General features: G+C 50.7%; 1 protein-coding gene across 10 annotated transcripts in view; it reads left to right on the top strand.

The window, feature by feature from the left end:
* Nucleotides 1-21,132, top strand: part of PITPNM2 (phosphatidylinositol transfer protein membrane associated 2) — a 115,446-nt gene that overhangs the window by 64,290 nt on the left and 30,024 nt on the right. For all 10 annotated transcript variants that reach the window (XM_049619455.1, XM_049619459.1, XM_049619458.1 and 7 more), the window contains one exon: nt 15,655-15,827. In XM_049619455.1, the coding sequence (XP_049475412.1) occupies nt 15,750-15,827 (78 nt within the window). In that variant the 5' untranslated portion in view covers nt 15,655-15,749. The remainder of the gene's footprint in view (nt 1-15,654; nt 15,828-21,132) is intronic.

Genomic DNA, 21,132 nt, shown 5'->3' with positions numbered 1-21,132 from the left:
TGAGATTTTATCCTCAATAAATCATCCAAATTATCCTCCCTCAGCAATGCAGTTAAGATTTGGGCTGGAACCAAGGAGTCTGTATTTTGAAAGAAATACCAACCTTTATTTCCAGGATCGGTCAGAAACATTAAATTAAAACCAAGTAATCACTCTCAGATGGAGTTTATGTGGGTTTTCCCTCGGCTGCAAGGTTTGCATTCACTACAGAGTAATCCAAAAGAGAAAATAAAAGCACCTCTCTAAATCATGCATCTTTGTAAACAAGTGTTAAAGCTCTCCTGTTAGCTTACGTTATATCTGGATTCTGATGCAGCCACCATAAATCCATCAATAAATGTCTCAGGCCTTGGACACACCACTTAAACTCTTGGTTCCTTCCAAAAATGGGGCACACTTGTCTTTTCCACCTTGGAGGATCGATCTGAAAAAGCAAGAGTATAAAGCGAAAGGCTTTTATAAACCATAAAGCACTATTAATAATGCTAAGGGTATACATTTATATAAATTGGTGTAAATGTGGTTACGTTTTTTCAGTTCTTGAGCCGTTTCTCTTGGCTGCACAGAAAGATAAACTTGACTCCGGTCCTTACTGAGTGATGGGCGGGGGACAAGGGACTTCAAAGACATAGAGCCATCGTTTCTGCAGCTATAAAAACGGATGTCATAGCCATGAAGCAGGATGTTATTCCGCCATAAAAAGGAAGGGGGTACGGATCCAGGCTGCACGGGTGAACCTCAAAGACATGATGCTAAGTTAGAGAAGCCAGACAGAAAAGGCCACACATGGTGCGAATCCATTTATGTGAAACGTCCGGGATGTGCAAACCCACGGGGACAGAACGCGGATGAATGAGTGCCAGCGAGTTGGTGGGGGTGAGGGTGGGGGTGGGGACAGAGAGTGAGTGCTCACGGCTACTGGGTTTCCTTTTGGGGTGAGGAAATGTTCTGGAATTTGGGAGTGGCGATGGTTGCACAGCTCTGTAAACATACTAAAAACTACTGAAGTGCACACTTTAAGAGGATGAATTGTATGGCACGTGAATTGCACCTCAATTAAACAAATAGATAACTGGGGGTCATGTATTTAACACAAGGCAGTTGTGAGGATTAAGTAACTCTGACTATGTAAAGCGGACGAAGGGGTTTATGCGCCAAGGGAGCGAGCAGAAAGTGTGGTTTTGCGTGTGTTGGGAGGTGGGATAAGATGAGACCCTGGTGGGGCCTCCAGGAGAGTCAGGGTTGGACAGACTGGACATTTCCTCCTCCAACCTCCTCACCGGGGGCGGGGTGGGGGGAGGAGGGAGGCGGCTAAGGCTCCGACCTCTCAGTTTTTCTGGGATCTGTACCTTCAAAGAGCACTCCACCTGGTTCCTGGGCCCCGGCAAGTTTGGGAACCACGGTGCCAGGCACTATGGGGAGCTGTGGGCGGTTTCTCAGAGCTAATGGCTTTAATACTCCACTGGACCCACCCCCCACTGGGCTGTAGCATCTGCAGAAAGAGCCTTGGGTATCGAGCCATGAGAGCTTGCCCTAAAGCGGGCAGGACTAGGGACCCCGGCTCCTAAACCCCACCACGGAGTCTGTGCCCCTCTAGATCGGAGGTCAGCCCCACGGGGCCACTTGCCGAGGCTGCACGATCCCGGCCGTGTTTTTTTGGAACAAAAACCGAAGCATAATCTATAGCTTATGGCCAATCAGCTTGGAGCCAACTGGAGTCTCGCATCCGCTGGGCTCCGAGCAGAGGTTTGTCGGTGGGTGTGCAGGTCTGTCCAAGGGCTGGGCTACCTGCCTGCCACCTGCACGTGCTCCATCAGTGGGTGTTAAATACAGGAAGTAACGGAGGTGGAGACATGATGAAGCACCGAGAATCAGCTTAGCCGCGCCGGGGTCGCTGGCGGCCTCGACCGGTGCCTTTGTAGCGGAGTAGTGGGTTGAAAGAGATTAGGAACATGGAAACTGCAAGCGTAGCTAAGTCTTAGGAGGAGTTTTGCTATAAAGGGGGAGCAGAGAGATGGGGTGGGGTTAAGAGAGCCGTGGGGGTTTTGTTTGCGTGTTGTAAACACGGGGGCCGATCCTCACATGTTTGCGTGCTGGCGGCGGGGGAGACTCCGGTAGGAAGGCACAGGCCGACGGCAGGTCAGTTCCCCGTGTCACGGGCAGCGGGTGCGGGTGGGGGGACTTGACCCAAGGTGGGAACTTGAGGAAAGAAAGAAGAGGATTGGAGAGAGGTAGGCTTGCTGGGTGCTGGGCCCACCCGGGGTGTCCAGTCGTAACCCGGAGCCCAGGCTGGCCTGAGAAGTGGGCACTCGGCACCGTCTGCTGTGATTATCACTGGCGCTTACTTAGGTTATCGCTGTCACACTGCCGTTGTAACAAGGGGCCATCACCCGTTTGGGGGGAAATCCCAGCTCTGCCTCTCAGCAAACTCGGGTGCCCCGAAGCTGCTTCTTCCGGGGGGGGGGGGGTTGGTGAGCAAAGGTGCTTTGGGCCGAGCTCTGTGCCAGATACCGGCGTAACCAGAGCCCCACTCGCCTAGAGGTGCCCCCCACTTTCAAACACCTGAGGGGTCCCCCCTTCTTCTGCCTCAGTAGCTGGGGGGCATTCTTACCCCAGAGCGGTGCTCATCTCCAAGGCCAACACGCTCTTGGGAGGCCCAGACGCAGGACCTTCGGTGAGCAGACACGTGCACTGCTGACATGGAACGATCTGGATGTTGCCGCTGAAGTGCAGCGCCCGCCCGGGAAAGGCGACCACCGGGTGGAAGGCCCCTGAGACCCCCCAGCCGATGGCTGTGTGAGCCACCGCCTGCCGCCAGGCTGGTAGGCGAGGTCCCTCTGGATTTGTGTTTCCCTCGTCACATGTACGTGTCCAGTGGCCTTCTTAAAACAGCTCAGGCTTGTTGGAGCTGTGCTGAGTGCTCACTGTGGGGAGCACCCCCTGGAGGCCCGCGTGGTGACGGTCAGAGCAGCAGTGGCCGGCAGGATCCCCCAAGGGCGAGCAGTACAGAGCAGGAGGTGAGTGCTGGCTCGAGCCCCTCATGTTGGCCCAGAGGATCTGGCTCTCAGTTTTCAGTTCCCCACGTGCAAATCTCCTCTCCCCTTTCCCCCACAAGTGACGTTGGAATTTGCGGGCTAGTCAAGGGAGTAGGAGTCAGGAAATCGGGGCACTGATACCCCTTGGCTTGCAGTCCTTGGCAGGGCACCCGCCCTCTCTGGGTCTGCCTTGCTTTCTGCACCACAGCCATGAAAAACCCTCCCGCTGAACCCCCTGGCTGCCATTCGGGTTGAGGTGTTACAGGTGAAAAGCTACACAGCCCTCAAGCATTTCCTAAGGGTCTCGCTCCTACCACCCTAAGCTCCTAGCCCCGCAGAGCAGCACCTGCCCTGCAGTGCCCCCAGCGGCCACTGTTCCTTGGGGTCTCATGGCCAAGCCCTGCAGTGGCTTGGCAGAGGTCCCCAGCTTGGCCCTCCGGGTGCACAGTGACGGGATTTATGGCCTTCCCTGGGATGTCAGTAACTGCAGGGGTGCCCAAGGCTTTGGGGCTCCATGGGTCCTGGTTCCATTGCTCAGGCCAGAGCAGGGGTGAGGCTGTGTCCTCTGGCTCTTCCTACCTGTGAAATCCAGGTCTCACTCTCATTTATAAGGTGACCGTTGACCTGGGGTGTGGTGGAGGGTGGGGGGAACGTCCTTTACCTTTTCTTCCAGAGAAATCTTGGTGGAAGTCCAACATCTAACAGCTAAAGACAGAACACCCTTGGGGGCAGGGATCGGACCCCCCTCCCCCAGCTCCTTCCAGCCCAGACTTTCCTGGGGGATGTGCCTACTACCCCCAGGGACAGAGAGGCAGCCCATGGGTGCTAACTTCATGCACACGCTCCCCCACCCCACCCCTGGCCTGGCAGGCACGTCCCTGGGGCACAAGGGGGTTGTCCCCTATTCATCTGGAGCCTGCCTTCCCTAGATGTGGATGGTGGGGGAGAGATGCCCACGTGGGGGCAGGTGAAGTTCTCTTACCTGCTTCTGCCCCTGATTAGGGGCCAGCAGACTTGGGAAGCCGAGAGCAGAGGAAAGGGGGCTTTCCTGGAGGATGTGGGGGAGAGACCCAGGGTAACCAGAAGGGGTGCTCCGGATGCTCTGAGGCTGCCAGTCGTCCTCCACGCGGTCACAAATGTCTAGGCAGGCTCCGACGGCCTGGCTCAGAGTTGCTCCCAGACCTAATGGCCAGAATGCAGCTGAATTGCGTTTGGACAGATCCCATCCCCCTTGTCTCCTCACAGCCTCGCTCCTCAATTCCATCTGTGACGTCAAACCCCAGCTAATCGTGGAAAAACAGATTAAGTTCCATAAACTCAATTTTCTCGCTTCCCTCCCAGCCACGGCCTTTGCTCAAAGAGTGGTCTTCCCCACCCGCTGTGTCACCTGCCCTCTTGAGCCCAGCCCCGGCAACCCGCCAGGCTTCACCAAAGTCCCTTCAGCCTGGCCACCCCAGCCCCTTCCCCACCATGCCCGGGGGGGTCACTGAAGACCTTTGGGCTTCCAGCCTGGGAGGCCCTGAGATGTGTCCTGCCCTTGACCCCTCAGGCAAAACCAGGTGTTTTGGTCATCTGCATCCTCCTTTTTTTTTTGTCTTCCTCATATGGGTTCAGATGGGACAGGCTGCCTGAGGAGGAGGGGGTGACGGCCCTTTACCCTGTCTGCCTGTGCCAGAGCCCTGGCCTGGAGCTCTCTGGACCTTGTGCCTTGTCCAGAGCTGGGCTCTCCCCTCATTGCCTCCCTGCTTACCATGCCTGCTGGTGCCCTGTCCGTCTCCTCCCTGGTTAACATGGGGCCTGGGATCATGAATATGGGGGTTCTGGAAAGCCAAGGCTTTTCTACAGATCAGGGGCCAAGTGCCATGCATGAGGCCCATTGGAAGGTCTGTCCCTGTCTTCCCTGGAGAGAGCCTGGGGGGATGTGCGTATGGGTGCACTGGGGGCACAGCGGTCACTCAGACTCCTCACCTGGCTTCCCTCGAAGAAGGGCGTCTGGAGCCGTTTTCCTTTCTTCCGTCTCACCTTGCCAGGCACTGAGGGCTGCCCTGTGGAAAGGAGTAAAATATAACCCTGTCCAACCCGTCACGACTCCAGAGGGGACAGAGATGAAATGGGTGTCTCGCGAGCACCGGAGTGGGTGTGATGAGATCGTCTGAGGGTTCGGCTGCTGGTTGAAGGGGGGCTCAGGGCACAGGCAGGCACACAAGTCACACTGCCTTCTCTCGTTGGCCTGGGCTCCAGCTGCGCCCTCTTGCGCCAGGCTCAACCAGGAGGAAAGCACGGGGACCCTGTGTCATGCCTAGCAGGTTCACATTCTGTCTGGGAAGCAGACCCGGCCTGCCAAGGGGTCATTTGTCCCTCAGATGTCTGTGCCTGGGTGCTGGGCTGTCTTTCCCTGATGGTGGTAGGCTTCGTGTCTGTGCCTGAGGTCAGCAGCACAGCCAGAAAGCTGCCCAGGCCCAGGGCCCAGCCTGCCTGACCCTGCCGAGCACGTTAACACCACCTAATGGCTAGCTGAGTACCGGGTGGAACTGGGCCAAGCATTTTATGTGCATCGTGTCATTTAAGCCACAAGACAGCCCAACAGGGCAGGTGCTGTTCTCACCTACTATTTTGCTGTTTTGTGGAAGATAAAATGAAAGATCAAAGAGTTTAAGCAGTTTGCCCACAGTCAGAGCTGGGAGGTGGTGGAAGGTCTGGCTGACTCAAAGTCCGCGGTTTTAACAACTGCATTGACTGTCCTTCCTTGGTTAGTACTCAAAATGCTACTCAAAGTCTGCTGCTGCGCCTTGTAAAACATCAAGTAACAAAGAAAAGTACAAGTAAAAGTTGTCCCAAATTCCACCGATCTGAGATAACCCTCACCAGCATCCAGTGAGCATTATTTCAGACTCTATACAAACACACACATACAGAGTAGTAATAACTTTAAAAAAAAAATGGATCTTAGTCTGTGTGCAGTTTTGTTTTGGTTTTTTTTTAGTATTTATTTATTTTGGGAGGAAGAGAGCGTGAGCATGGGAGGGACAGAGAGAGAGAGAGAGAGGGAAGGAGAAAGAGAATCCCAAGCAGGCTCCATACTGTCAGTGCAGAGCCTGATGCGGGGCTCAATCCCATGAACTGTGAGATCATGATCTGAGCTGAAACCAAGAGTCAGACACTTAACTGACTGAGCCACCCAGGTGCCCCTGCGTGCAGTTTTAAAATAAAAAGTCAAGTTTAATTTTCTTAAATTTAACTGAAGACAAATCCCTGTGTATGTCTTTGAAATGAAATGGAAAGAAATTGCTAAACTTCAGAAACACATTTCTTAACTCACTGAGCCACCCAGGTGCCCCAAATGTTTGTTTATTTTTGAGAAACACATTTCTTAATCTTAAGTGATAATAAGTAGTTCCTAAAAGTTCCTTAAAGTTAATGGGGAAAAGAGAAAAACTTTTTTTTAAGAGAAAAACTTTTTAAACAGCTTTATTGAGATACAATTCATATACCATACAATTCATTGATTTAAAGTGTGTGATTCAGTGGGGTTTTTTATACTACATTCTTATTTTTTTTAAATTGTAGTCATTATATAACACAAAATTTGCCCTTTCAAACATGTTAAGTGTCCAGTTCTGTGGCATTAGTACATTTATAGTATTGTGCAACCATCTCCTCTCCTATTTCCCAAATGTTCTCATTCCCCAAATAGAAATCCTATAACCAGCACACAATGCCTCCCCAGTTTCCCCCCTCCCCAGCCTCTGGTAAACTTTAATTAGCTTTCTGAGAGAAAACTTTTGTTTAATTATTTTATTTCATTTTCTAAAATTTACATCCAAATTAGCATATAGTGCAACAATGATTTCAGGAGTAGATTCCTTAGTGCCCCTTACCCATTTGGCCATCCCCCCTCCCACACCCTCTCCAGTAACCCTCTGTTCTCCATATTTAAGAGTCTCTTCTGTTTTGTCCCCCTCCCTGTTTTTATATTATTTTTGCTTCCCGTCCCTTGTGTTCATCTGTTCTGTGTCTTAAAGTCCTCATATGAGTGAAGTCGTATGATATTTGTCTTTCTCTGACTAATTTCGCTTAGCATAATACCCTCTAGTTCCATCCACGTAGTTGCAAATGGCAAGATTTCATTCTTTTTGATTGCCGAGTAATACTCCATTGTGGGGGGGGGTGTATGATACACACACACACACACACACACACACACACACACCACATCTTCTTTATCCATTCATCCATCGATGGACATTTTGGCTCTTTCCATACTTTGGTTATTGCTGATAGTGCTGCTGTAAACATTGGGGTTCATGTGCCCCTTTGAAACAGCATACCTGTATCCCTTGGATAAATACCTAGTAGTGTCATTGCTGGGTCATAGGGTAGTTCTATTTGTAAAGTTTTGAGGAACCTCCAGACTGTTTTCCAGAGTGGCTGCACCAGTTTGCATTCCCACCAGCAGTGCAAAAGAGATCCTCTTTCTCCACATCCTCACCAACATCTGTTGTTGCCTGAGTTGTTCATTTTAACCATTCTGACAGGTGTGAGGTGGTATCTCATTGTGGTTTTGATTTGTATTTCCCTGATGATGACGGATGTCGAGCATTTTTTCATGTGTCTGTTAGCCATCTGGATGTCTTCTTTGAAGAAGTGTCTGTTCATGTCTTTTGCCCATTTCTTCACTGGATTATTTGTTTTTTGGGTGTGGAGTTTGATAAGTTCTTTATAGATTTTGGATACTAACCCTTTATCTGATATGTCATTTGCAAATATCTTCTCCCATTCTGTCGGTTGCCTTTTAGTTGTGCTGATTGTTTCCTTCGCTGTGCAGAAGCTTTTTATTTTGATGAGGTCCCAGTAGTTCATTTTTGCTTCTGTTTCCCTTGCCTCTGGAGACATGTTGAGTAAGAAGTTGCTGCGGCCAAGATCAAAGAGGTTTTGCCTGCTTTCTCTTTGAGGATTTTGTTGGCTTCCTGTCTTACATTTGGTCTTTCATCCATTTTGAGTTTATTTTTGTGTATGGTGTAAGAAAGTGGTCCAGGTTCATTTTTCTGCAAGTCGCTGTCCAGTTTTCCCAGCACCACTTGCTGAAGAGACTGTGTTGATTCCATTGGATATTCTTTCCTGCTTTGTCAAAGATTAATTGGCCATATGTTTGTGGGTCCACTTCTGGGTTCTGCATTCTGTCCCATTGATCTGAGTGTCTGTTTTTGGGCCAGTACCATACTGTCTTGATGATTACAGCTTTGTAATATAGCTTGAAGTCCACGAGAGAAAACTTTTAATAGGTTAGAATCATTTTTTTTTAATCAATACACTGTATTTTTAAAAGAAGTTTTAGGTTCACAGCAAAACTGAGAGGATAGTACAGAGAACTCCCATATACTCCCCTGCCCCCACGTGCACAGCCACCCCCACTATCAACATCCCCCACCAGAGTGGCACATTTGTCACAATTGATAAACCTATATCAGGACATCATTATCACCCAAAGTCCATGGTTTGCATTGTGTTGTATATTCTCTGAGTTTTGACGAATGTATAATGATATGTATCCACCTTTATAGTATCATACAGAATAGTTCCACTGCCCTAAAAACCCCTGTGCTCTGACTATTCATCCCTTATTAAGTTTTAAATCTATATAATGAATCAACTTTCATGCCATCCACCTCTGTCCACTTTCAATTTTTGTTATTATTTGTGTACATTGCCAAGGTTTTTATATTCTATTCAAAAACAATAATTGCTCCAATTTCAAAAATATTAATTCAGTATTCACCAGGATTCTTCCATTGATGAACTTATTTTGGTTGGCTGGATTTCAGCATGAAGTAATTTTTTAAGACCTTATGGATGCCTAAGCGTCTAAATTTATGTTATAGAATGTCCATTAACTTTATACTCAAAGGACAGTTTTGTTGGGTATAAAATTCTGGTTCATAATTTCTTTCTCTCACAACTCTGTAGATATTGGTCCACTGTTTTCTGAAATTGGGTTGCTATGGAGGATTCTAATTCTCAATTCACCTTTCTGCCCCCCTAGTTATATGGTTCTTTCTTTATCCTTTAAGATCAGGACCTTTTTAAAGATGCCTTGGTGTTAATTACACCATCGAGTTTCCTGGGCCAGTGAATGGCAGTTAATTTGTAGAGCCAAGTTTTGTTTTTGTTTTTGTTTTGTTTTTCAGGGGATTTTCCATTATATATTTGAATACTTTTCCTCCTGTTCTATTATTCTGTTTTCTTCACCAGTGTATATGTTGGGTTTTCTTTTGCCTCCTGTATCTGTCATTTTTGTCTTATTAGTCTTCTCCATTTAATTTTGTGTGATTTCTTGCAACCCACTCACCAGAACTCTCTAGTTGTTTATGCTCTGCTTCATCATTTATTCATTGCTTATCATGTGGGTTTTTTTTAAATATGGGATGTATTTATTTTTCTTTCTCATTTTCCCCTGAGCTCCACTAACTCACTTTTCAGCTTTCATCTCTTTCTGTTGTCAAATAATTTCCTTTTTTTTTACATTTTTTTCATTTATTTTTTAAATTTTTTAAATTCGTTTAAATTTTTTAAACTTTTTTTTAATGTTTATTTATTTGTTTTTTGAGAGAGAGAGATAGAGAGAGCGAGCAGGGGAGGGACAGAGAGAGAGGGAGACAGAATCCCAAGCAGGATCCATGCTGTCAGCACAGAGCCCGATGTGGGGCTCGAACCCATGAACCATGAGATCATGACCTGAGCCCAAATGAAGAGTTGGATGCTTAATCAACTGAGCCACCCAGGTGCCCCTCAAATCATTTCTTTTTAAAATTTCTGTGTGTCTTTTTTTCCATTCATCTGACCCTGTCAGTTCTTTTTATTTTTTTATTTAAAAATTTTAAGTTTATTTATTTTGAGAAAGGTAAGGGAAGAAAGGGAGGGAGAGAGAATCCTAAGCAGGAATATGGGGGTTGAACGCATGAAACACGAGATCATGACCTGAGCCAGATGCTTAACCAACTGAGCCACCAAGTGCCTCTGCCCCTACCAGTTCTTAAGAGATTATATCTGTAGTTTCTCTGGGTCTGTGAACTGATTTTCTGAAGTCTTTCTGTATTTCTCTGGACGATTCCTCATGATGTGTGTTCTTCTTCATTTGCTCCCCCACCCTTAATGCCATAGGGCCCATGTGAGTTCCTTTGTGATTATTATTCTTTAACCACCTTCCAAATAGCAGCATGTGAAAATGTGGGAGTGGTCCAGAGCAGATGCACTATGGGCTTACTTACTGTCTGGAAGGCTCTCTGTCCAGAGCTGTTATTTATCTTCTGCCTAGGGATTCGGTCTCTCTCGTGTTTCAGGGTCCACAGTCATAATGGTTGTCAGCAAAGCTCTTTACATCACTGGCTGTCCATGTTATGACCAACCCCTTGCTGCCCCTTTTCTCTCCCCAGCCTCACTTCACTCCCAGTATCTGTTTTAGCTGGAAAACGAGGTTCTGTCATAGAAATGGCCCATTGGTGTGATTTCCCATCAATTCCCACACCAGTTCCATCCCACAATGTAAAATCGCATCTCTACATGTGCTCAGTTGTTCACAGCAGCACTAGTCCCATCAGCCTCAAATTGGAAATCACCAAATTCCCATCAACAATGGAATAGTTAAGTCGATTATAGTACATCCACTCGATGAAATACTAGACATCAATGAGAACAATCTACAGCCACATGCAAAAATTTGGATGAATCACATGAGCATCATGGTCAAAAGAAGCCAGGATCAAAAACACATATAGTATGCTTCCGTATGAAATCACCCAAAGACAACTGGATATTGGCAATTCATTAAAGTACAAAAGAAGCAAATAGCAGGAGAGTGGTTGTCCACAGTTGAGGAGCTATGACTAGAAGGAGACCCATAGGGGACTTCTGGGTTGTTAACTTCCTGTTTCTCGATCCTTGCTGGTCCTACAGTTGTGTTCAGTTTGTGAAAATATATCTGTACTTATGATACATGCATTTTTTGTATGTATGTAATACTTCAAATAAAACATTTTTCTTTTGGGGGTGCCTGGGTGGCTCAATCAGTTTAGCATCCGACTTTTGATGTTGGCTGAGGTCGTGATCTCATGGTTCGTGAGTTTGAGCCCCACCTTGGGCTCTGTGCTGAGAGCGCAGAGCCTGGTTGGGATTCTCTCTCTCTCCTTCTCTCTCTGCCCCTCCCCTGCTTGTGCTCACTCTCTCTCTCTCAAAATAAACTTATAAGAAGTTTTTTCTTTTGAAAAACAAGACAGGGAGATGCCTCCCCTCACCTGGGTGGCATCCACAATCCTATTTCTTCATTCCAGCAGGAGGATCGTGGCCATGACTTTCAAGAAGTGATATTTACTTGGGGGTCCAAGGAAGAGGCATGTGTAAGCTGTCAGCATGTTCCTTTCTTCCAGTTCAGACTTCATGGTGTCTGTGGTTTTGGGGAATAGTGACTGCCTTATTTCATCAGCCACGAGGACTCCCCTGTCTCTGTAGTTTGTGTTGTTTTTGAGGGAGGACGGTAGAACAGAAATGCTCCTACCCCACCGTCTTCAACAGGAAGTCAGGATGGATTCCCGAACCCACTGGTGAGGGTGTAGCTGTAAAGAAACAGGCCTGACTTTCTTTCTTAACTAAATAAAATGCTGGTCCTTGACGAGACCCCTTTAGAGTGATCAGCTTGAAAGACAACACCCAATGTGGCCAGCACTGAGAGATCACCCGTGGCCATCTCCTGAGTTCGGCTCCTCTCACTGGGAGCTTCCTGAAGGGGTGCAGAGCTCTGAGGGCTTCCAGAGGGGACCCCTGGCGGACATGGGGGACCGCACACCTGCACCAGGGGCTGCTTCAAAGGATAACATTTGCTTGCCTGTGGAAATTCTGGTTATGAAGTTCATGCTTTATGCTCAGACCTTGTCTGAGGAGTGTGTCTCTTGTCCCTCGGAAGGAGAGCACTCCTGGAAGCACATGATGGTCTCTTGTCACCCTGCTCCTGTCCCACTGAACATCATGGGCACTCGGCTGCAGGGCATGGCCTCATCTCAGCCTTGAATGCCACCCTTTCCTGTGGTCAGTGACTGTGGGGTGGCCTCCGTGCATTCGCACAGCCCCAAACCCAGCATGTGGCGTGACAGTGCTGGGGCACAGCAGTGGGAGGTCACTGTGATAGTGTGGCACATTTAGGCCTCAGGGCCTTTGCTCGGCTTGTTCTGCAGCACGTCCGTGTCTGCTGAGGATACCTCGGGTCCCAGGAAGCCCCCGCTCCTGTTACTGTAAAGCTCCACCTTCCCTGAAGCCTTTCCCTAGCCCCCCCTCTGCACTGACAAACACCACCCCTGGCTGGTCCACTTTTGTCATCTTGGGGACACTGGCAACTCTGGAAGGCAGATGATGTTATCCCCATTTGCTGTATGGAGACACCGAGTCTCAGCAGGCCCCGTCAGTCGTCCTGGGGGACCATGGTCAATCAAGGCATTGTCAGGTTTTGAACTCAGATCCCAGACTGGGGCTCCACCTGCGATGTCCCAGGTCTCGCAGAGGTCTGATCCCTCTGACCTGTTCTTAGTGCCCGTGCACTGATCTCTAACTGTGCGGCACTCTGTTCTTTCCTTCTGTCTGTCTGTGCACCCACCTCTGAGTTCTGGTGTTGCACAGGCAGAAACACGGTCTCTCACCCGGTGGCAGATCGAGCTGTATCCCGAGCGTTCACATGGTCCGCTCATCTCCTGGCCGTCACGGGGCCGGCACCGCTGGTCAGCCCCAGGCTTTGCCCCTGGCTTTGCATGGGCACTTGGTCTGACTTGTGAGCAGGCGAGCACAGGCAGGTCACTTTCCGTGGAGCCTTTAAGATCACCAAAGGTCAGATTGCTTAGACTCCCACAGTTTCTCAAGAACACTTAGGGATTGCATCTGACTTCTTTGTTATTGAGGTGATGCAGTGGGACTTGCCCAAAGTCATCGTGGGTCATTGCACTTGTCCTGGGTTGCAGAAGAGGCCCCCTGAGGCCCCCTAGACATCGGTGTGCATGCCACCGTGTCGTGCAGGGCACGATGCCTGACACTTAGCAACTGGCTAAGTTGCTGTTCTGTGACGGGCGTCTAGTACCTTCCCAGCAAGGTGATGCTGGGCTTGAAAGAAGACCACGTGGAAAAGCCTTGGAAGCACGGCCCTTATTGAACCTCATCCTTCCTCTTCTTGTCTCCAGGCCTCATCGCATCGAGCTTCTCCCAAGCGTGTGGGTCTCTCTCCTTTGTGTCAGGAAGGTCCCCATATCCAGTGCCTGTCCTACCCTGTCGGCCACTTGAAAGTTGCTCCAGGTGTCGGCTTGGATGTGCTGCCACCTGGCTGATCCCAGTCTCTCGTGGGAGGAGGTGACACTGTAGGGACTCTGGGGCCATCACCTCTGTCTCCAGTGGCCTCAGCTTCTAGCCAGACTTGAGCAGAGATCTGTGGGCCTCGGGGCGGGTGGGTCTCAGAGCTGAGTGGGGGCAGCCCACAGCCTCTGCTTTCTCGTCCTGGACAGTGTCAGCTTGGGCTCGAACCCACGGGCCCTCTCGGCTGCAGGCTGCACCCATCTACCTTGAACGAAGGTTAGCAATGCTCTTGAGTGTAAACTCTGGAAAGTTCAACCCCCTCCTCTCTGTGGTAAGTTCAGGGCTTTGGGTTGATGAGGGAGGCGACAGGACCCGGAGGGGGGCGGGGGGCTGTAACAACAAGTGTGTAACAACAAGTGTTACCCTGTGGCATTCGGACAGGTTGCCTGAGAAAGTCCCTCCCAGCATGAGGCCTTGCAAATGCAGTGATGTGCGACCCCCATCCAGGAGGGGAAGGAGAGTCAGACAGGGCGCTCACGTGTCTGGTGACATCACTCAGAAGTGTGATGGGGAGCCTCCCTGTCTGCGGTGTTTTGTTGCCCCAGGCTTTGTCTTTTCTATGGCCAGCAAATGTGGGGTGCAGCTTCGTGGGTTATGTAAAGTAGATGACCTCTAGTTAGCTAAAAAGATGTTTATTTGGACTGTATTTAAAGCAGTTGGATGCGTGAGAGCTTGTGCTGGGGCTTTGGGCTAACGGTCCCACCTGCTGTGCAGAAGTGAGTAACATAGGGGTCATTTGAGGCTAATAATACAGTGGCCATCTCTGACTTATTTATGTAACACCCCCCACCTCTCAGTCTCTCTCCCTAGGTGGCTTATTAAAGAATTTCTTTCAACCCTACATGCTGATCGTTCCAAGAGTTCTGGTACATTCTTTTCCCCCAATCTCATTACATAGCCAGTAGTCCCTTAGTGCCTGGGTGACGCTCAGGCCTCGGACAGATGGTGCCCCAGGGAGGCTGCCTGCCTGGCCAGACCCTTGCTCTTATCATTTACCCAGTGTCACCATGAATCTTCACCGACTGCTGTCCCTGGCGTGGTCCCTCTGAAATGCTATCCTGATTCTGCCACTGTCCATCTTGGAAGCCTTCACTCACCTTCCATTTAGCAGTGTGTAACCTCTCTGGGGGTAACCACAGCAAAGCCCCCACCATCTAGGGGAAGGATTGTGACGGGTAATTCCATTTTCCAGATCACTGAGAGTATGCCTCCAAGCCTTGCTTGTTTGTTTTTACATTCGATTGCTCTCGGTGCACGTCTCCCTCAAAAGTATTCTTTGTCATCTTAAAGAGAAGCTTCCATGGGTACACTGTTTATTTTTTAAGTAGTCTTACTGAGCTAGAACTCACATGCGATGCAGTCCACCCACTTATCTCACTTATCTCTTCTACTTCCAAGACCTAGGCTGGGTCGGCAGCGGAACAGATGCCAATAAATACTTGCTGGATTGAGCTAAAACCACACTGAGATCACCTCTTTTGGATAAGTCCAGATCTCCTGCCAGGAGGCAGCCGTGCCCTCTGTGTCTGGTGACATGAATGGAACTGATGGCCCCAACACCGAAGGGTCCCAGACTGCTGATTTTTAATTTTTTTTAACGTTTATTCATTTTTTAAGAGGCAGAGAGAGATAGAGCGTGAGCAGGAGAGGGGCAGAGAGAGAGGCAGACACAGAATCCGAAGCAGGCTTCAGGCTCCGAGCTGTCAGCACGGAGCCCGACACGGGGCTCGAACTCACGGACCGTGAGATCATAACCTGAGCCGAAGTCGAACACTTAACTGACTGAGCCACCCAGGCGCCCCGCAGACTGCTGATTTTTAAATTTCTCACCTGGGTTTTTCATCCTTTTGTGTGCCCTCCCTTCTTTCCCGTGGCCATCTGCCGTCACCGTGTCTGCCTGCAGCGACTCCAGAGCACGGGGCTGCTCTTGCCGGAACAGGAACAGTGTGTGAAACGAGAGCACAGTGCTCTTCACGCTTAGGGGGTGTGACACCCTCCCGCCGCCTGGCCCTCACTAGTGGGATGACAGTCTTTTATTTACCCCACGGCTGATAAGAGTTCACACGTCGTCTACAAGATTGCTCAGCAAACAAGGAAAGTGAAGGCTGGGGAGGTGAGGGAACTTGTTCAAGGTCACACCGTAGGCTCACGGTGGAGTCAAGACCAGGCCCATCCTCTGTGCTGCTGTGCCCACCAGTCTTGCAGGAAGTGACTCTCCTGCTCTCTCTTTCTCTCCCAGGGGTCCTTGGTGAATTTTGTCATGGTTATTTAAGGAACCTCGCCTAGAAGTCCCAACACGCAGTTCCCCATCGACGGGAAGGCTTGGACTCCAAGATGATTATAAAGGAATATCGGATTCCTCTGCCCATGACCGTGGAGGAGTACCGCATCGCCCAGCTATACATGATACAGGTGGGTCTTGGGGCCAGGGCAGGCCACGCCGGGCGTACAGATGGCTCTCGAACCCTTGGGTGGGGTGGGGCGGCACTGTGGTCTCCACGGCAGTGTCTGCTCAGTAGGCTCCCGGTAAGTGTCTCAGTTGCCCGGGCGTTGTGGCTTCCCAGCCCGATGCCAGGAACACAGCGGAGTGCCGTGGGTGTTTGTGGCATTGGCCTGTCCCGCCAGCCCTGTATTCATGGCGCTGGCAGTGCTGATGCCCTTTGCACTTAATACCCATCCTCTCACTGATTCAGATGTTATCCGTGCGTATAGTCAGCTTGGGCCGCTTTAACAAAGAACACAGACCAGGGGGCTGAAACAACAGACATTTGTTTCTCACGGTTCTGAAGGCTGGAAGCCCAAGGTCAAGTTGCTAACAGAGTTGGTGTCTGGTAAGGGCCCTCCTCCTGGCTTACAGATGGCCACCTTCTTTCTCACCGTGTCCTCGATGGTGGGTGAGGGGGCAAGGGAGTCCTCTGGAGTCTCTTCTGTAAGGGCACAAATCCCGTTAGCAGGGTTCTGTCCTCATGACCTAGTCACCTCCCAAAGCCTGACCTAGTACCATCGCATTGGAGGTTAGGGGCTTCAGTATGAATTTGGAGGGGGCACAGAAATTCAGTCCATAGCAACCCACTTGACAGACAGGAAGGTGTGAGGTCCAAAGAAGTTAAGCGACTTGCCTGGGAGCACCTGGCCAGTTTTCCCATTCTTGGCTCCACACTTTCCTCACTACTCTAGGCTGCAAGACAGTGGCATCTACTATGTGGCTGGTTTACAGAGTCACAGACGAATTTCAGGGTGACAGATTCCTGTGACAAGCCAGAGAATGCCATGCCCCACCCCTCCCACTCCCACACACCCGGAGCCCTACTCAGAGCCTGGCTGACCTGGAACACAGAACGGGGAGACCCAGGATCTGGTTGCTCGTGGCCTCGATGTGACCAAACTCCTGCTTGCTGGGCTCCTGCTCCTCTGTGGAGGTCCCCCGCCCGGCTACCCCGCCAGCGTCTTTCTCAGCCTCAGTGCCCCAGCCCTTTGCCTGACCTGGCAGCTTTCCTCCCAGTTGGGAGTCTGATTACGAACCAGCTCTCACCTGGCTCTGCTCTTCCGGGCATCAGGATGCCTTGGTGCAGCCCGTGGATCATCGTGTCACATGGTGTCCCACGGTGTCACACAGTGTCACATGGGCCCCTGCCGGCAGGGCTCCACCTCTGCCCCTGGCTTTGCTTGGTGGGTGCTCACCCTTCAACCCGGGTCTGGGGAGTTAGTAACAAGCTCCCTGCAGAGCCCAGGCCCCCAGGCCCTTCTGAGAGGAGCTCTGTGAAGCTACCAGAGTTTGACCAGGTGCCCCCAGCTTGGGGAGCTTGATGAGGAAGAGAATGGAAGGTGAACTGGCCTCTCTGGCAGGGGCTGTTGGCTCCATGCGGCTTCAGGAGTGCCACTCGATTCCCTCTTGAACCACTTACCTCGTAATTATTCCTAGAGATCAAGGAGAGAAGGGACTTAGCTCACTCAGCCCCCCAGCTCTGAGCTGTCTGGAAATTGCTCAGCCTATTCACGGACGCTATTTGTCCTGCGGCTTCCCAATTCCTGTCCCAGCCAGGGGAGCCCAGACCCTGGCAGGCAGCCCCTCCATGTGCCTGTCAGCTGGTGGAGGGCCCATCAGGATCCCGGGACTGACTTTTAGCTCCTAGGACATCCCAAAGCTTTCTTGAGCATGTGATCACGCCCGACTGGGCTCCTTAGAGGCACCTGCCATCCCCACCCCCCTTTATTGAGATAGTTTGTTCTTTTTTTTTTTTTTTTTAATTTTTTAACGTTTATTTATTTTTGAGAGACAGAGACAGAGCATGAGCATGAGCAGGGGAGGGGCAGAGAGAGAGGGAGACACAGAATCCGAAGCAGGCTGCAGGCTCCGAGCTGTCAGCACAGAGCCTGATGCTGGGCTCGAACCCACGAACCATGAGATCGTGACCTCAGCTGAAGTCAGACACTTAACCAACTGAGCCACCCAGGCGCCCGGTATTTTGTTCTTTTTAAAACATCCTTATGCCTCCAGTTAATGTTAACTATCCCATAGCCTCCTCCACGATACCTGCTATGGGCGCAGGGCCGCCTGTGTGCGTTCACTCATCCAAGCCCTACTATAACACCTGTCTGTCTCTCAAGGCTGCCCTCCCCTGCTCCTGCCCTGACACTTTCTTACCCGCCACTGGCCCCAGCACTTCTGGGGGCTCCACCCACCGTGAGGGGTGATGGACGAGCATATCATCTCCGTTGTGTGATGGTTTCACAGCCGCGAACATGCGTCAGAGCTCACCAGCTGTATTTTTGTGTATGTACCGTTTGTTGCATGCCAGTCGTATCTCAGTAGAGCTCTTAAAACACTAAGTGAAATGCACGGACTTTTCTGTGCTCAGCCTGGGCCGAAGGCTGGGTTCCAGAGGAGAATGTAAAAGCACTTGCTCCTCTCCAAGAGCGCCTGTGGGGAGGTGGGCACACAAGCAGTTTACTGCATACAGGCCGGGAGACAGGGAGCGGATGTTCGTGTGGGCTTAGGGCCGCTGCTCCAAGAGTGCGTCCACTGGGAGCTGGGCCAGTTGAGGAGGATGGATAGGCCCTCAAGGAAGGCAGCTGTGGTTTTGTGGAAAGAAGAGCAAGACTTTAGTTCATTTCCTCCAGACCCTGCTTACCAGCTAGAGTGGCAGCTAGCAACGGGCCTTCTGCACTCACTAGCCAGCCTCCTCCTCCATGGGGTCATGAACAAGATGGGATGAGCTCACGTGTCAAGCTGCCTCGTGATGTGCCTGACCAGTGTCCAAGCAAAATACATGTTGTTCAAGGCAAGGAAGAGGGAGAAGGAGAAGAGGAAAGGAGGAGGAAGAATAAGAAGAAAAGAAAAAAAGTTGGGCTGGCTGGGAGAGAGACTTCTGTCATCCATAGAAGTGTTCAGCAGATGCTTGCCTCAGAGGGAGGAATCTGAGGTGGTTTGGCCAGGACCCTGGACAGCTCTGAGAGCTGCCACTTTTACGGGCGTCCTGGAGCATTCTTGGTCTTGGGTCCTTCACCCCTATCATTCGTAGGGTCTGTGCTTTTTCTGCACCAGGCCCCTCCTGTGCAGCCCCCAGGCCCCAGAGATAGAGACGGGTAGGGAGGTGAAGTTCCCCAACTCAGCCCCAGCTGGTGGGTAGGGGTCATGGGTGAGGCCTCACCCTGGGCACGTGTATGCCCCTGGGGACCTGGGCTTATCTCTGCCACCCTAACTCGGTCTCCCTGGGAGGCTCCACAGTGCAGGGAGCCTGGCAGGGACGACTGGCAGGGATGGGGGTGGTGACTTTCGGTGCGAGCAGAGAAGGTCAGCACGTTTCGAGAAGAGCTCTCCTAAGTGGCATGACCGAGAGCCTCAGCTGTGCCAGGGCACTGAGCACCCCCTCAGATGCCATTGTCAAGGGGAACCAGGGGCTCAGCCCTTTAGGGTGTTAGCTTCAAAGTTGAAGGGGGTGCCCAGACTCAGATGGAACTGGCGATAGTTGAGAGCAGAATCCATTTTTGCTCATTCAGCTAATTTTTTTTGTTTATTTATTTTGAGAGAGAGAAAGAGAGAGAGAGCAGAGGTGGGGCAGAGAGAGAGGGAGGGAGAATCCCAAGCAGGCTCCACACTGTCAGCATGGAGCCTGACACAGGGCTTGATCCCATGGACTGTGAGGTCATGACCTGAGCTGAAATCGAGAGTTGGGCACTCAACTGACTGAGCCACCCAGGCGCCCTCATTCAGCTAATCTTTACTGTGCAGAGACAACAAAGTGATGTTCAGGGAGTACAGAGCACTGCCAGTCTGGGTCCTGGGGCTCTGCCACTGCTAACAGTGGCCTTTGTGCCCCCAAGTGGCCCATGGTATCCATCCTGCATGAGTGACCATAACGGCTTGCTCAGCTGGTTGGCCAGTGTCCCCCCAAATTCATGTCCATCCAGATGTTAGACCATGACCTTATCTAAGGACAAGACAGAATGGGCCCTAAATTGAATGACTTATTGTCCCTATAATTATGAAGAGGAGAGGACAGAAAGAGACACAGTGATGTGATGGTGGAGGCAGAGAGCCGAGTGATGCGGCCACAAGACCAGGAACGCCTGGGGCCCTGGGGTCTGGAGGAAGCCAAGAAGGAGCCCCCCTAGAGCCTTGGGAGTGGACGTGGTGGCTTTCCCTGGCTAGGAGTCTGAGGACAGCTCAGGCCGGGTCACCCACTGAGGCCGGATGGGACCTTCCCTACCCCTGCTCCTTGTCCCTCCCTGCCTCTTCTCCACCCTCAGCTCCCTGGCAGGCTGGGTGCCCCACCTCAGCCTTCAGAGACTGCTTGTGGCCCTGGCTCCTGTGACCTGTGTGTCCCCTTCACACTGAGTCACCACAAACCCTAGATGTGTTTGTTTCCTGGGGGGGCGGGGGTGGGGTGGGACTTAAAACAAGAGAAATGTATTCTCTCTCGCTTCTGGAGGCCAGAAGTCTGAAATCAAGGTGTCCGCAGGGCCTGCTCCCTTTGAAGGCCCTCTCTCCCTCTGAGGATTCTGCCTTGCTCCCCTCCAGCCTCTGGTGGCGGCCAGCTTCATTGGCTAGTGGCTACATCCCTTTAGTCTGTCTTTTAAGGACATGGTCCTTGGATTTAGGACCCACCTTAATCCGGTGTGACTTCATCTTAACGAATTATATCTGCGAAGATGCTATTTCCAAATAAAACCACATTCCTTTTTTTTTTTTAAGTTGCTTTCTTTGTTTTCTTTTCTTTTTTTTTTTTTTTTTAAGTTTTTTTATTTTGAGAGAGAGAAATTCAGAGAGGGTTGAGCAGCGCGAGAGGGAGTAACAGAGGATCCAAAGTGGGCTCTGCGCTGACAGCCGTGAGTCCAATGCGGGGCTCGAATTCACGAACGGCGAGATCACGATCTGAGACAAAGTCAGACACTTAACCGACTGAGCCACCCCAGGCGACCATAAAACCACATTCTAAGGTTCTGGGTGGATGTGAATTTTGGGGGGCCCTTTAGCCCACTACACCAGGCCTTAGACAGATAGGTAGCCCCATCTCCCCTTATAGTTTTGGAAATTGAGACCAGAGAGAAGTGACTTGTCCAGGATGAGAGGGAACTGGTCACAGAGTTGGGACTAGAACCCATTTATTTGCTCAATAAGTACCGAGCACCTGCCTTATGCCAAGGTGTCTTCATGCTGTGGACTGAACAGGTCCCAGAGTGCAATAGGATCTCGAGTACAGGTTGAGCTCTGCCA

This window comes from Panthera uncia, assembly GCF_023721935.1.
Source record: "Panthera uncia isolate 11264 chromosome D3 unlocalized genomic scaffold, Puncia_PCG_1.0 HiC_scaffold_8, whole genome shotgun sequence".
Lineage (NCBI taxonomy): Eukaryota > Metazoa > Chordata > Mammalia > Carnivora > Felidae > Panthera > Panthera uncia.
The sequence above is the reverse complement of the archived record's forward strand: the minus strand, read 5'-3'. Positions and strand labels throughout refer to the sequence as shown.